General features: G+C 36.1%; 1 protein-coding gene across 1 annotated transcript; it reads left to right on the top strand.

Annotated features, from left to right (window-relative positions):
- The first annotated feature begins 15,406 nt into the window (after positions 1-15,406).
- LOC120214344 (glucose-6-phosphate 1-dehydrogenase, chloroplastic-like) lies at positions 15,407-16,218 on the top strand. Its single transcript, XM_039212262.1, has 3 exons — positions 15,407-15,538; positions 15,662-15,776; positions 16,029-16,218. The coding sequence occupies exons 1-3, from the start codon at positions 15,477-15,479 to the stop codon at positions 16,092-16,094; spliced, it is 243 nt and encodes an 80-aa protein (XP_039068193.1). The 5' UTR covers positions 15,407-15,476; the 3' UTR covers positions 16,095-16,218.
- The last annotated feature ends 856 nt before the right edge of the window (positions 16,219-17,074 follow it).

Raw genomic sequence — 17,074 nt, 5'->3', positions numbered from 1 at the left:
GAGGAGAATATGTATCTTATCTCCATAAATCTGACATTTGTGACATTTTTTGGGCATAATTGATACATCTGTTTCCATATTTGACCAATAATACCAAAATCTCATAATCTGCCTAGCTATAGTATGCCCATTAGCATGGGTACCACATATCCCTCATGCACTTCTTCAAGAATCAACTTGGCTTCTTTCGTGTCCACACACCTTAACAAGACCTGATCAAGAATTTTCTTGTATAGAGTCTCACCATCAAGCACATACCCTGATGCCATTCTTCTAATGGTTCTCTTATCATTCTCAGTGGCCTGTTCCGGATAACACTGATACCTTATATATGCAAGATATTCCTCTTCAATATTAAAACAATGGGCTGGATACTCATAAGCCTTCATTTCAATGGGCATCATATTTGAATGCTCGCTCATCTTAAATGATGCGGCCAGTGTGGCCAAGGCATCTACCATTTGATTCTCTTCTCTGGGGGGTAATTGAAAGTTACTTCTTCAAATTCTTCAATGAGTTCCATAACTAACTCACGGTATTCTACAAGCTTAGAATCTTTTGTCCCATTCTCCCCTGAGCTGGTAAATTACCAAAGCTGAATCCCCATACACTTTGAGCATTTTTATTTTGCGATCAACGACAGCTCTAAGACCCAAAACACAAGCTTCATACTCGGTCATTGTTTGTACACTCAAAATTAAGCCGACTGGTAAAAGGATAATGTTCTCCCCCTGTGAGACTAAAATTGCCCCGATTCCATGTCCCATGGCATTTGAAGCACCATCGAAGTTCAACTTCCAATATTTACTAGTGGATACCACTGCTTCTTCTACCGAAATAGCCATTAAATCTTCATTTGGGAAATCAAAGCTCAACGGCTCATATTCTTTCGAAGCCCTACTTGCAATGAATTCAACTATAGCACTTCCTTTAATTGCTGTCTGGTTTACATACTGGATTTCAAATTCGGACAATAGGATTTTCCAACGAGCTAATCTTCCAGATAATGCAGGCACACCCATTAGATATTTCAAGGGATCAAGCTTGGATATAAGCCAAGTAGTATGATACAACATATATTGCCTAAGCCTTCGAGTAGCCCATAAAGCGCAACACAACTTTTCAATGGGTGAGTATCTAGTCTCACATTCAGTGAACTTCTTACTGAGATAATAGATAGCCCTTTCTTCTCAGTTTGGTCACGTTGCCCCAGCACACCCCCATTGAATTTTATAAACTGATAAATAAAGGATCAAGGGTTTGCCTGAGATGGGTGGCGCTAAGATTGGAGTACTCGACAATATCTTTCACTGCTTCAAAAGCTCTTTTACAATCCCCAAAAGTACATTATTTGGGTTGAGTTTTAGCTGGCATCTTTTTAGGTCTTTTACAGAGTTTTCTCAAATTCCTAATATGTTCTTCCTCTATCTAGCTTTGACAATCATATCATCGACATAAACTTCTATTTCTTTATGCATCATATCGTGAAAACGTCACCATAGCCCTTTGATATGCTGCCCCTGCGTTATTCAATCCAAACAGCATTACTTTATAACAAAACGTTCCCCACATGGTAACGAACGCGTTTTTCCATATCTTCAGGGTTCATCTTAATTTGATTGTAGCCAGAGAAACCATCCATAAAGAGAATAAAGAATTTCCAGTAGTATTATCCACTAGAGTTCTATATGTGACAAAGAAAATTATCTTTTGGACTAGCTCGGTTGAGATCTCTGTAGTCGACACACATTCGAACTTTTCCATCATTCTTCGGTACTGGGACGATATTCGCCACCCACTCAGGATATTTAGCCACTTTAAGAAGCCCGGCGTTAAATTGTTTCTTCACTTCCTCTTTAATCTTGAGTAGCATCTCAGGTCTCATTCTTCTCAGTTTTGTTATACCGGCTTACATTCAGGCTTTATTGGTAGTTGTGAACAACCAATTCTGTATCTAAACCTGGCATATCTTCGTATGACCAGCAAACATATCCTTGTATTCTCGAAGTAATTCTATCAAATCTTGTCGACCTCCAACTGACGAGTAGTTCCAATCTTTACTTCTCTCTTATCATCATTTGTCCCCAAATTCAAAATCTCAGTAGACTCTTTATGATGAAGAATCTGCTTATCTTCATTCTCCACCATTTCAGCAATTCAGAAGGTAGTTCACATCCCTCATCATCATCACAATCCTCGATTTCCCCTGACATATAGGCTTCTCGAAATCAATATTCGGGCCAGAGTCATTAGCTTTCATATTATTGATATCTAAGTTCCTAAAAGAAAAATGAAAGATATATATATACATATATACATATATACATATATAATATGGGAGGATCTTTTCCCATATAAATAAATAGAAATAAATAAATACATATATATACAACAAATAATAAATAAATGAAATGCATGGGAGAATGTTTGCCATTTGGAACTAACAAAATGCTCTTTTATGAAGCAGAAAAAACAAACATTTAACCCTTTACATAAAATCACCTATTGCCCCAGGGTATGAACAACAGGGAGAAAGTTCCAGTGCATTACTCTGTAACAGATTTGTAAACTTCAGGTTTGTCTTCCGTGATCTAATTGTTCAACGAAGCCCGGTGGTGCAGTATAAATGCCATAACTCTCATTTCCTCAAACTCACCATCAGTTATAACATTAATGCCTAAATCTCCCAAGGCATTCTCAACCATCATCTCATTACTCCTTGAATTCCCTTGAAACATATGCCCTCCAGATATGAAAATGTTGCTCAATGGCGAGAAGGTCATGGGTTCCCAACTAAGGTCTTCACCAGCCAATCTGGTCTTTCTCATTTCCTGACCCTTCTTAATTCCCCTTAGCTTATCCCTCGTAGTTGGCTAATACCCCAAACCAAATCAATCTCTTTTAGTAACAGGAATATTGGATTCACCGGTCCTTGTAACTGACTTCCTAACCCTTTCCCAACTTTTGCTCCTTTCCAAGGGTCAGCTTGAGTCCCATTTTGGTACAATTTGACAGTCTAGGCTTTGGTATCTTCCTCCCTTCAGCCACAAACGTAGCATTAACAAACTCCACGATCTAAAGAACACTCGACCACTTGCTCTTTCACTTCATATACGGAGCAGTAGTAAAACAGAAGCAATAATGTCCTCTTCAGCGTGAATACATACCACCTTCCATCAATCACAAATTTCAGTCTTTGGGCAATGTGGACGGAACTGCACCGGCCTGATGAATCCAAGGTCTTCTTAACAAACAATTGTACGTAGGCATAATGGCCATTATGAGAAATTCAACTTCATAAGTTGCTGGACCAATAGTTAGAGGAACATCAATCTTGCCCGACATTCTCTTTTAGTCCCATCGAAAGCTTGAACCACACTTTGGCAGGTTCTCATAAGTGTACTATCTAATGGAAGCTTCTTCAGAGTCACTAAGGGCATCATATTCAAAGCCGAACCATTATCAACCAAAACCCGGACAACACATGCCCTTTACACTTAACTGTGATATACAAAGCCTCTGAATACCAATCATCCCAGAAGGGATCTCATCCTCAGAAAAAGATAAAAAATTATCAGCTTGTATATTGGAAACTAACCGGTCCAACTTTTCAATGGGAAACTCTTTCGGAACAAAAGTCTGGTTCAAAACCTTTAACAGAGCATTCCTATGGGCCTCTGAACTCAAAAGTAATGATAAAACAGAAATACAGGTAGGCAACTTGTGTAACTGTTCAACAACATTGTACTCACTGTGCTTCAGAAACTTAAAAATTCTACCGCTTCACTCTCGGTTACTGGTTCATTGATAACATGCTCATCTTCTTTTATCTGAATATCAATCTTTTTCCCCTTATCAACCGCATTCTTCTTCTCAGACTCTTTAGGTGGATTAAGAGAATAACACCTACCACTTCTGGTAAAGTGTCCCACCTCGTCTACTTCCTCATTCTTTTTTGTTATATTTCCCATCTGGCAATCATATTTCCAAGGCACTTGTTATTATCCCAATATGGGAATTGAGATGGAGGTGTAATAACCACTTTCGGAGCTACTTTTCAGGCAATCGATTCTTGGGAGTAATGATTAGGGGACAACTAGCATTGTAAACCCCTTTAGATGATTCGAAGCGCAAACTTCCTCTTCTTTAGCAATCTCTTTAAAGAATTCAATTTCTTTACTGTCCATCATGTCTTGTACCAAAGATAGGAAGTCAGGACATTGCTGAATACTGTGTCCTTCACTGTTATGATACTGACATACCTCTCTACTGTTAAATTGTTCACCCATTAAACTGGGCTTCAATAATCCTACCTTAACCATCTGATACCACACCCAACTCATGGGTGATACCACATCACTAACATCCTTACAATTCTCTTTCTTTTCTCTTCAATAATTGCGTTAACTCCTACCCCTGCATAGTAGCAACAGATTCTGAGCTATATTCGGCTACTCACTGTCACCAAAGTTGATGACATTCCTCGTTCTCAAATCTTGGACAACCTTCTTAAACACAGTACAATTCTCAATGGAATGCCTGGGATTCCCTGTATGGTACTCACACTGAGCACTAGCATCATACCATTTGGAAAATGAGGTTGCATTGGTGTCACGTGATACGACAAAACCACAGCTGATCATACAAAATCTGAAACAATTCCTTATAAGTCATTGGGATGGGTCAATTGATGCCTCTCTCTCCTCTGGTCCCTTGCCCCTTGTCTATTATCATTTTGTGTTGATGACCCTACTCCTTGAGGATGGGAAATAGTGATGTTATTAGAATCGTATTGCCTCACATTACTGACTTTGTTTTCCTTTTTCCTCGTTGGTGGCCTCTTACTAGACTCTCCCTCTCAAGCTTTCCACTCTTAACCGTCATTTCAATCATTTCTCCCGCTGTAACTAGATCATCAAACTTCGATAAGGATTACCGATAAGATGCGAGAAAAAAGGAGCTCTTAAGGTATTGACAAAAAGCATATTTGTTTCCTCCTCTTTCAATGGCGGATGGACTTGCACTGCTACTCTCTCCATCTTTGAGCATATTGTCTAAAACTCTCGTTAGACTTTTTTCCATTCCTTGCAACATCATCCTGTTGGGCCTAACATCTTTTACATGTTTGTATTGCTCAAGAAAAGACTTAGCCAAGTCTTTCCACGATTTAATATTAGCTCTACTCAGCTGGTTATACCACTGGATTTTCGAACCAGTTAAGCTTTCCTGAAAGCAATGTATCAACAATTGATCATCCCCTATGTATCCGGTCCTCTTCCTATAAAACATCGTGATATGCGTAGAGGGACACCTGGTACCATCAAAACTTCTCAAAGTCAGAACCTTGAACATTGGAGGCAAAACCAAATCTGGCACTAGACTTAATTCCTTTGCGTCGAATCCATAGACACTGGTATCTTCCTTCATGGCTCTGACTTCTCTTTCTATTGTTTTCCATTTCTCTCCAGTGGATTATTTTGGTCCTTCTTGGCTTCTTCATCAAGGTCCGGAACTTGATGATATTGATGTTCTTCCTGATACGAACTAGATCCAGGATGTACGTTAACAGAAGCATCGACAGAATTAATGTTCACCTTTCCGACATGATCAGGGGTCACTTGAATGTTCTGAGATTGTTCTGGGGTGAACCCTGGAGGATAAAGTGGGTCCTCATTTACAGCTCCGGATACAGGGCTTTTCCCATGTTCCGGATTTCTTCCTTCCAACATACTCGCAAACTTGGCAAATATATCCTTTTGGGCATTCATCATATCTTCTTGCATTTTCTTGATGTTATCTTGTAACTCCAACTGAGCCTTCTGAATTTGGGCAAGTTTGTCCTCCATAACTTTCTTCCTGGTTCTGTAGGTATGCTTGGGATTTTCCAGTATTACTCTGTCACAGAGTCATTTTGTTATCGCTGATATTTATTAATAAATATGAAATATATGATTATGAATGAATAAAATGCGATGCAAAAATTGAAATGAATTAAAAAATGCATATACAAAAATATAGGGTGTTGATCCTGGAACGACTCCTTAGAACAACTCTTTATATTAGAACGACGTTCAATTACAAAGTTGAAACATATCACAAATAAATCTGCACCATCTCTCCTATTTGCTGTACATATGCTAGCAACTCCACGATCTTCTGGTTCTCTTCAGCCTCGGGATCCAATTCTTCAGTCACATCACATCTTCCTCAGATAGAATGACCAAATATTGAGCTATTCTCCGTGCGTGTCCTAAGTAACAAGCAATAAGGTCCTCTCTTTGCTTAACTCTCGCCAGAGCTTCTCCCATCGAAAATGCCACTGTATATCCCCCTCATAAGGAACTATCGATAGCTCACTTGCTTGCCTCTGAAAATCTTGAACCATGGCTTCAAGATCACTCACTTGTTTTTTCAGACTCTCAACTTCCCTACGGCTTGAGCTACCTTCCCTGTTTCGGTATTGTCGCAATGCAATCTCTAAACATGAAATTTTCCCCTTCAACTTCTCATTCTGGGCTTGACTCTCTTGTAACCGATGCTCTAAAGAATCTTTTTCCTTCGATAAAATCTTAACTTGGTGTCTGCTTTGCTTGAGCTCTTCTTGACTCTCCCCCGGCTACTCTTTTGAGGCTCATCATTTCTTGCCTCCATTCTACAGATGACTTACTCGAGCTAGAACCTATATGAGCTTTACCATTCGCTGATAAGTTGACCAAAGATCGTCAAAGTCTAGCCGAAGTTGCTTCTCTACTTTTTCAATTCGATCTGCTCTACTCTTCTGAATGTCAATCTCCAATCCCTTTTGATACACTTCATCTTCTAGCTTCTGTAAAGTCATTCTCCATTGTCCGTTCTGCTTCGAAATCGCGCTTAGCTAACTCTAATGGAGATGACACCACTCTCAATTATTCTTCCACTGGCTGAATATTTTCAGGATTCACTATCGGATGTTGTCATTTACCGACCGCTTCTCCACTGCTCGTACTCTTGAGATAACTCGAGATTATAGGTGAACAGATTTACACGACGAGTTTGCTTCCAAGCCTCAGCAACCCCTTTAACTTTACCCTTATACTGATCTCCTTTGAATGCAAAATCCGACCCTACCAAGTCCCATGTGGCTGGAATGAACTGCCTTGACCCATATGTCTGAAACTAGTAGCGGTGCATACCCAACAGAACCCCATATACCTGGTAAAGGAACCCAATCTCGATCTCCACATCGGTAAAGTATATCTGAAGAGACATTCCACGAAGCTCGTCACAAAATATCACCATCTCTGATATCCTTGAAGATGACCATCCATTTTTCTTCGGCGAAACCCCCAGGCTATTCTTTAGAAATAAAATCCTTCAAAGGCGAAAACCCATCTAGAAACACTCATCGTGGTGCCCTTTCAACATGTTTGAAATAACTCGAAATCCACACTAGCAACAAAGGCGCACATCATATAAAGCGTCATTCTCCCTCACGTCTACAAGAACTCAAAGACCAAAACGTCTCAGCTAGAATGGCTGGAACAGGATCCACGTGCTTTTCTAATCTTTCAAACAGGACAATGACTAATACGTCTATATATCCTAGCACTTTTGGAAAAATAACAAGCCCGTAAATCCCTAAAGCAAACAAGTTAAGCTTATTTCTCTTATCAGGGTGATGAGCAATTACTTATTTCAGAGCAGCCCAAGAGATGCACTCACTGTCTCCCTTTTTCTTAATGTTTCTAACTACCCAATCTTCACTCATTCCGTTCATCAATAGTAATTTCTTCTTAAATGAAGGAGTGACTGACAGCTTGGTATATATTCTATCTATTTGGGACCTCGGGCAACATGCCAAAGCTTGATACTCCTATATTGTTGGTGTCAGATCCACCCTACCAAATGTGAAATAGCTATAAGCCGGATTCCAGAACTGCGCCAATGCTCTAAACATATTTTGGTCAATAGGAACATCCATAAGATAAGGAATATCGCCATATAACTGATAAAATATCTCCTTATCGACTGCTTCCCATCTTCCCCATACCTCTTTTAGCCCACTCAGATCATTCTGACGTACGTTGATGTGAGTGTAACCAAATAACTCCGACACGTATCCAGGCATCACACTGTCCCCATTGGTCAGTTGGGATTATTCCGACCACCTCAGAATATCCGCATTGTCCTTAACCTCTTTCTGAACAGTTCGTTCCATATTACTGGCCTTCTATATGGACATCGATCCCAAATCAACCATGTAATGGATAGTGCAATGCAAAACAGAAAAAACAAGGCAAAGACAACAATAGATCGTTAGTAAACATAAAGCAATTAAGTCGGGATAATAATTTGTTAAAGAATCCTACCCACATGCTGACTACCCAATCATGCTTTATCAGATCCTACCCAACATGATATCTACCCCCATGCTTTGTTATTCAAAAAGAATCCTAACCGCATGATATCTAATTCGCATGCTTGTTCGAGAAAAATAAACCTAACCGCATGATATCTAGTTCGCATGCATTTATTCAAAAACGAAATAAATGACTCAAAAAAGCTTTCCTTGTGTACCCTCTTCACGGATTCTTAAGGTTCGGGTTAGGCTCGACCTAAATTTGGGCTCTATGTTCACTATATGCTGGGTTAGGTTCTAAAGTAATAGGTTCTCGAATTGTCCTTGCCGGTGCCCCCTTGGGCTACCGAACCCTCAATCCTGGCCCATCACAGGCTTTAGGGGATCGAGTTCAATTTCGAGGAAACACACCTCCTTATGTCTATGCAGAGGTGATTACCATCACAAGGACCATAGTGTGAGCTCCAGGAGCGATCCACTATCCCATGCAGAGTTTAAAACTACACGAGGGCATAGTCTCTCACTCCTACTTAAATAGGACGGAGCGGGGTTTTAGCTCATGTTATGATAATGCAGTTGTGCAATGTGTGAGGAAAAGTGAAAAAACACAATAAAAACACTCAAATTTCCTAAATTCACACAATTAATCTGAAACCATTAGCAAGCAAATTAGTACAACTATTTATTAGTTAATCAAATTAAATTAAAACAATCAAAATACAAACAAATCTTATTAAAAACCAAACAAGGATCAAAAACCAAATAAAAACGAATTTATAATTTTCAATTGCAAAGACAATTAATTAATCGACTATCGGCCTGACTCTCTAAAAAAAATCCCCAGTGGAGTCGCCAAGCTGTTGAAACGATTTTTTTTAAAAGGTGAAATTTTGAAAACCACATTAATTTTTAATTTACCTCTTTCAATTGATTTTTAATTTTAAAAAATGCAATTTAAAAACCTCTCGTTTCGAAAATTTTGGATTTCCTTTACGATCAAAAATACGGTTCAAGGGTCGCCACCAATCTTTGATTAGGTGTGATTGGGCACCCAAAAATGTTTGTTATTTTAAATAAAAATTAATTTTAATTAAAACAACAATTAAGGTCTGTGTTCCCAAAATTCGAGTTCGGGAGTCGATTACGTGCAGAGAAGGATTAGCACCTCACAACGCCCTAAAACGGTACCTAGCCGATTAATTTGCGTCTTTGCAATGAACTTTACAAATTCGAATTTAATTTAATTTTTGATCCCGTAAAACAAAGAAAAAAACATTCAAAAGCACTCAAAAAATTAAATTAAAATTACCAAGTCGTTTTAGACAGATAAAGAATGTTCTATTATTTACAAATATCGAGACTAGATCTTAAAAGCTATAACAACCTTTTCTCGATAAATTTAAATAAACGAACATTTCCTTTTCTTTCGTTCCCAAATTTTAGGTGACGAATCAATTTTTGGTTTCACTTTCGGGATTCACTTTTAATTTAAAATGGTCATAACGACCCTCTAATCATTAAGACATGCTCAAGACATTTTAAATTAAAAGGGTATTACCCTTAGTCTGATTATGTAATAGGTCGAGTTATGCACGTGAGGCTATCATGCAAATTATGCAAAAAGTGGATGTCATGCCAAAATTATTAAACTAAATTAAAATATCATACAACGTGACATACAAAAAAATTATATACATACATTTAAAATTAAAAATATAAACAATGCATATAACATATAATGTACAAATATGACTCAAATATAAAACAAAAATTTAACATATTAATCTATAAATTAAAAAAATGTATATTTACATGTTAAAATAATGATTGAATTTAAATATATGTAAAATTAAACATACAAACCGAAAATTAAACCAGGGACTTAAATAAAACACGCATAATATAAGGGATTTAAACATGAATAATCTAATGAAATTACAACTAAAATTAAAACTGGAAAAATAACGAAATCAGGACAAACACAAAAGGTTAAATTCGAAAGCAATCCTAAAGTGACTAAAGTGTAAATATAAGTACAAGGGCACCAGAGCAAATTATCCTAACATTTAGGTGGCTGGAAATTAATTAACCAAAATATTAATAATAAAACCTAAACTAAGTAAAAATCTAACCTAATTACACCTACCCAACATCACGTTTCACTTTTCAGTTTCCCTAGCTCACGCCTCATTCTTCATTTTTCTTTTTCAACACTCTCCCTCTCATTATCATGCAAGTTACAGACCAACAAAGGATGCCAACTGCCGCTCTTCCCCTTCAACCACCATCGCTGTCACTCCTTCCTTTGAACACCGCCGCCGTCGCTCGGCCACCATAAACGTCGATTAACCACCACGATGGCCAAAGAGACCAAACAACACCTTAATCAACATAAAACACTTGTTCTACTCTCCTAACCTTTCTCTTCTCTGTTTTAACCCAAAAACAGACTAAGGCCAACATGCAAAACCCCCTACCCCTAAAGAGGATCGACTATTCAATTTCCTAGCCCGGCGGTAAGTCCCTGTCAACGAGATCACTAACAAAAGGTAAACTACTCTCATCTTTTCCTATATTTTGGTTCGAATCAAAGAGATGGTTGCAAAGAAAAAACGTAAAAGTGAGACAAGAACTACCTCCCAAAAGAGATTACTTTTCTGTTGTAATCCTTTTGTTTTGAAAATGATGAGAATTTTACATGGGTTGTTTCTTTTTCTATTTTGTTCTGGTTTCGAGATAAAGAAAATATGGTTGTTTGAAATGCAGAAGAAAGAAAACATTTCGAGAAGTTTTGTTGTGTATCTCTTTGCTACAAATTTTATAGGGGGACCAAATATGGAGGAGAAGCCTTCCTTGCTTTCTACTTTTCTTTCCCAATTTCCCTGGCGCCCTTACACGCTCTCAACCAGCACTGTTGCGTGATGAAACTACTACCAGCCGAGCTTTTCCTAAAACAAATTTCAATCTAGACCCGAAGCATAACAGGTATATCGAGACTAACGTAATATTTCTACTTGCTTCGAATAAAAAATGACAAATATGCGTGCTCAGTATTTATAAAGTATAAAGAAGATAACCTGCTTGTATTGATTCTACTGCTTTTCAAAGAGTAAGCTGAATTCTTTGTTTCACACAATTGATCTTTGAATACGGCAAAGAAATATCTTACACACACTGTTTTTGTTCCTGCTCTATTGTGTAAAAAAAATAAAAATGAAAAATGGTCCCTCGTCTCTCTCGTAATGGTAATGAATTATTGATCTCCCCAGTTCTTTTTTTCGTTCCTCTCTGTATATGTGATCGTTGATCTCTAATCCTCCCCCCCTTTTTTTTATGATGAATGGTTATTTCCTTTTAGTTTTCAGTAGTTTATCCCTCCACTATCTGATCATATCAACTGCTAAAACCAACGTTAATTTCTTTTCTCTTATGCATGTAATTGCTATCCATTGGGCTTGAGATGGGCCTCCAGTTGGTTTGAACTCATTTGGGCTCTCACTGATCCACACTGTAACTTGTACTGGATCTAAAACTCGAACGAAGCCCCCCGGATGAAATCGAGCATCTACACACATCACAGATTTTCTCAATAGAAATCGGGTTCATAATGTTATGTCCACCTTACTAAGTCTTGGTGTAATACCCAAAATTTTTGTTAGTGACAAAATATATGTTTTGAAAGTTTATGGCTAAAGAATAAAATTTGAAAAAGTTTAGGGACTAAAAATATAATTTTGAAAAGTTATATATATTTTAGCTTGTAAATGAACCGTTTGTCCTAAAACAAGAATTTTCGTGGGAATCATAATTTTGGTACGAGATTTACATTAAAAACTATAAATCAATAAAGTTCGGTATAGAAATCGAATAATCTAATTATGCCGGAATTTCACGAAAATTTGAAGAATGTTAGATAAGGGTTGGAAATATTATTTCAATATTTTAGATAATTGAAATTTAGCAAGGAACAGTGAAATTGAAGTTAATTTTAAGATTTGGCCGAACAGTGAGAATTTAGTTACTAAAATGTAATTTTTGAAAATTACATAGCCAAATTAGAAAGTCAAAATCAAATTGGTTCATCTTTCACTATGGAATATTTCAATGGATGATATTGGAATAAAATATGGTAATTATCATGATTCACTAATGGAAAAATTGTAAAACTAGAATTAAATGAATTTTAAATTCATTTATATTATTAAGCCATGTGTATTATGATAATTAAGTTGGAAAATTCAAGAAAATTATTGTCTTCTTCAATCTCCAAGCTGTGGGTTTCATGGTAGGTAAGGTAAAATATTGATTTTTGGATTAAGCTATTAGATGGAGAATTAATCTATATGAAATTCTCTATCATTTGGTATAAAAATTTCATAGTGAACATGCTTACATGATGAGATTGGAAATTAGAGTTTATGAATGACTTGTTGATTTTGAAGATTTGATGGAAGATTACTATGTTATTAATGTTGTGGATTAATTCTAAGACATGTGTGCTGATTAAAATCAAGTATAAAGCTATGTATAAGGTTCGTCCATAACCTAAGGTTTTGGGAAGTTTGTTGATTAAATTATGTTAGGGTTTTAAATGTAGAAGCTTTGAAATGTTGATTAGAAGTGGAATTCATGCTTGAATCAAGTGAAAATCAACAAACCCTAACTCTATAGCATTCTACCCTAAGGAAAAATTGGGGGAAAGTTATGAAAAATTTCCCTAGCCTTAGAAATGATGTTTGGAAGATCCTACAAACTTTATAAAGTTATTTGGACCAATCTATAATTTGGTGAACGTTAGGGGACCTATTCAATAATTATGAACAAATATGGGGTTGTTGTGTAATTGTTCAATAGTTGTTGTACTATGGTGAAATTTAATTTTAGAATGTTGAATTTGGTGTTAGAATGTGAAATTAGATCATTTTGGAAAGTTGGTAAAGTTTGAGGACTAAATATCAATTATGGGAAAAGTTAGTGACTTAGGTTGAAATGGTGTAATTTGGGGTATTAAAGGCTGAAATTTAATCATGGAATGCTGATTTTTTAAGTTCAAATATTTGATTGAGATCAAATTGCAATTTTACTAAAGTTGATGATATAGTTCGAAAAGACTAGGAAATTTAGGATGAAATTGCAAGTTTTCAATTGAGAAAGTAATGAATTGAGCATGTTATTGTTTTCTGGAAAATTTAGTAATTAATTAAAGGTGATCATAATGATGAAGGATCATTATGAATAAAATAGAAAAATTGATATGAATTCTAAAAAGAATTCATAATTAGTAATTTGATTGCAAAAATTTGAAAAGTTGAAGGGTTGGTGATGGAACTGAATATTTATGGAACGGAGTGTTCATTTTGGAAAGTTTAAAGTTATGATGGAATTATGATTTAGTTTTATATCGATTTAATATCGATTATGTTTTATAGAAATTATTTTATCGAAATTAGATTATGTTAGTATAATACTAACATATGTATTGGGTATTGTATTATTTTATGATAATGTTCATACCACGAAAAATCTAGCAATCTAAGTTGTTCGAAAAAAATACGGGATTGAAAATAGTACCGTAGAAAAGGTTATGTAGTGAGGCAAATGTCAGTGCGTATTTAATTTGTATTAATATTATCAAACAAACATTGGTTTGCGATACGCCAGTGACAGAGTTATAATGGTAAGGAGTGACTCCTAAATATTACGTGATTTGTGCTTCATGCATATATATTCATTTGGTAAGTTAATAGACTTAGGAAAGAAGGTAAAGATGCTAATTAAGGAAAGTTCACTACAAGAAAATATACCTTTAATGACACACGAACGATGACACATGCTAATTTATGACTTGCAAAAAATGTGTGTCATAAAAAAATGTCATGTTTTTTAAAATCTGAACATTTATAACTAACAATAATGTGTGTCATATTTAATAGTCATAATCCAAAAAATTTGCAAAAACACGGACTACACTTTTAATTGTGTGTCATCTGTAAAAGTCGTCTTTTAATTTCCCCCCATTATTTTCATCATTTCCCGCTTCTTCCCCCCTCGATTCATTGTTCGCACCTTCCCAAATGCTCTGACTCATTGTTTGCAATTCTTATGTTGGTAAGTAAAACCAAAACTCTTTGATTCTTTCAACCTACTTGAACACAAGTTCATGCATCACATATTTTCATTGCAGCAATAACGATGTTCTTCGTGATTACTTTCCTGTTCTTCAGTGGTCTTCTCGGTTTCTTCGGAGGACTCGCGTTTCCACCAACAACATACTTCGTAATCTGGGTTCTTTTAATTTTGACGCACTTTCAATTTGTTAGTTGTTTTCTTCTTTTGAATGCACAAAAAATTCTGGGAAATCTGCATTTTTCTATTTGGGATTGAGGAAAGTTTTAACTTGAATATCAATTAGCTTGAATCATAATATGTTGCTGATTTAGTTGTGTTGTTTTCTGTTGCACGAGCAAAGTTATTGATTTATAAGTTTAAGTCCCATGCTTGTGTGTGTTGTTGGTTTTCAATTTGTTGGTTGTTTTGTTCTTTTGAATGCATGCAAAATTCTGGGGAATCTGTATTTTTCTGTTTGGATTGAGGAAAAGTCTTAACTTGACTATCAATTAGCTTGAATCCAACTTATTTTGTTGTTTTTCGTACACGAGCATAGTTATGAACTTCCATGTATTGTTGATTTTCAATTTGCTAGTTTAGATTTAATGCTAGATGTTACATGCTTAACCATAATATATATGTATGTATATGATATTGTTTACATGCTTAGGTGCAGTGGCAACAAAAGTGTCACCTGTGGCAAAAGAAACCCTGTGGGAAATCAAAAGGCGACTTGTTGTCAGTTACATCTTCAAAGGAATGGGATGAAAAAACAGGTTTTGATATCAATGAAAATGAGTCGACTGTCAGTATCACGGTGGTCGGAGCTTCCAGGGATCTTGCAAAAAAGAAGATATTCCCTGCACTTTATTATGAAGGTTGTCTTTCTGAGGTCTGTTTCGCATTAATATCGTCTTCTAAACTACTTGAAACTTTGATCCGGAGATTGATGTAACTTAATTTGTGCTTGAAAAAATGTGGGTTAATTTTGTTGCAGCACTTTACCATCTATGGATATTCGAGGAGTAAGATGACTGATGCGGAACTAAGGAATATGATGAGCAAGACCCTTACTTGTAGGATCGATAAAAGGTGAATTGTTTTCCTATCTTTTGTTTGCAACTTCAAGTTCATAGGCATCCGATTGCAGATTTCATTGTTTGTTTCTTTTAATTGATTATTGAACTTATAAATGGGTGTGATATGTGAATCCAGGGAGAATTGCAGTGAAAAGATGGACGAATTTCTTAAAATATGTTTCTACCACTCTGGTCAGTATGATTTCGGGGAAAATTTTGCACAGTTGGACAAGAAGCTCAAGGAGCATGAGGTAATGAATTTTTTATCCGGTTAACGGGAATAATGAGTTAATGCCGACTTGTTATTTATAATCTCTTTACAATTGAATGTATTTGTGGATATTGAGGGTTTCAAGTTTCGACCGTTTTTTAGTTATGGCCCATGCAATAGTATTTTAAGTGCAAGTGTTCTTCAAAATCTAGTACCATAGGGGATTCTGCACACACCTTATTTATAATGTGAAAATTCAGTTCTTTTTGGTGACAATAAACTGCTAGTGCAGGGCGGGAGGGTTTCTAATCGCATCTTTTATCTCTCTATCCCTCTAAACATTTTATCGATGCCGTAAAATGTGCAAGCACGACAGCTTCATCTGGTAATGGTTGGACTAGGGTCATTTTCGAGAAACCTTTCGGTCGAGATTCAAAATCTTCTGCCGCACTAACAAAAGCGCTAAAACAGTACCTAAATGAGGACCAGATATTCAGGTACAATTTTCCTGCCTTCATTCGGGCTTGATGTGCAGAGAATTTGAACCGCAAACTGATTCGATTGATACTCTTTCTACATGATAGATCACTATCTAGGAAAGGAACTTGTGGAAAATCTATCGGTTCTTCGGTTCTCCAATCTTATTTTCGAACCATTGTGGTCGAGGTAGTTTATTAGAAGTGTGCAATTGATATTTTCTTAAGATTTCAGAACCGAAGGACGTGGAGGGTAAACTTCCATCTTTTCACGATTTTTACTATTTAGCTAAAAGACAAAACAAGGATTCACATTCTTGTTTATAATGCTGGTCAGTTATCGTTAGTAAGAAAGATTGGCAGCATAGTTCTCATTGTAGTCTTTAGTTTCAATGGCTATGCTTATTTTTTCTAAAATGTGTAGGTTTAAGATGATGAATTTGCACCAAGTTCTAAAAATTCATCCTTTTTTCTAGTTTAATTATGAGTAATCGTATATTTTCTGTTTATAATTGGGACTGATTATTGACAATTTAACGAGCATATGAGAGGGTTTACATGACAACATATTGTGTATATTGTGACTGAAAGTGAAACTAAACTATCTTAAACCAAGTCATGCATTTCAGCTTAAAGAATATTTGTCTTAACATGTCGGGCTCTTTCCTATTATATAGGTTGTTTACTGTTTCTCAAACAGTTAGCACAAACTACTACTTCTGTGTTTTTCAATTATTTGCAAGGTTAGATTGCTCTATTACTTTCAAATATGTAGCAAATTTTGTCTGATGTTGCTTGTTAAGATAACTTTTGTTTCACATGACCAGCTGAAACTGTAATATACAGAATATATTACTACATG

This window comes from Hibiscus syriacus, unplaced genomic scaffold (assembly GCF_006381635.1).
Source record: "Hibiscus syriacus cultivar Baekdansim isolate YM2019G1 unplaced genomic scaffold, ASM638163v2 tig00110057_pilon, whole genome shotgun sequence".
NCBI classification, from domain to species: Eukaryota; Viridiplantae; Streptophyta; class Magnoliopsida; order Malvales; family Malvaceae; genus Hibiscus; species Hibiscus syriacus.
This window is presented reverse-complemented; position numbering and strand designations above follow the sequence as displayed.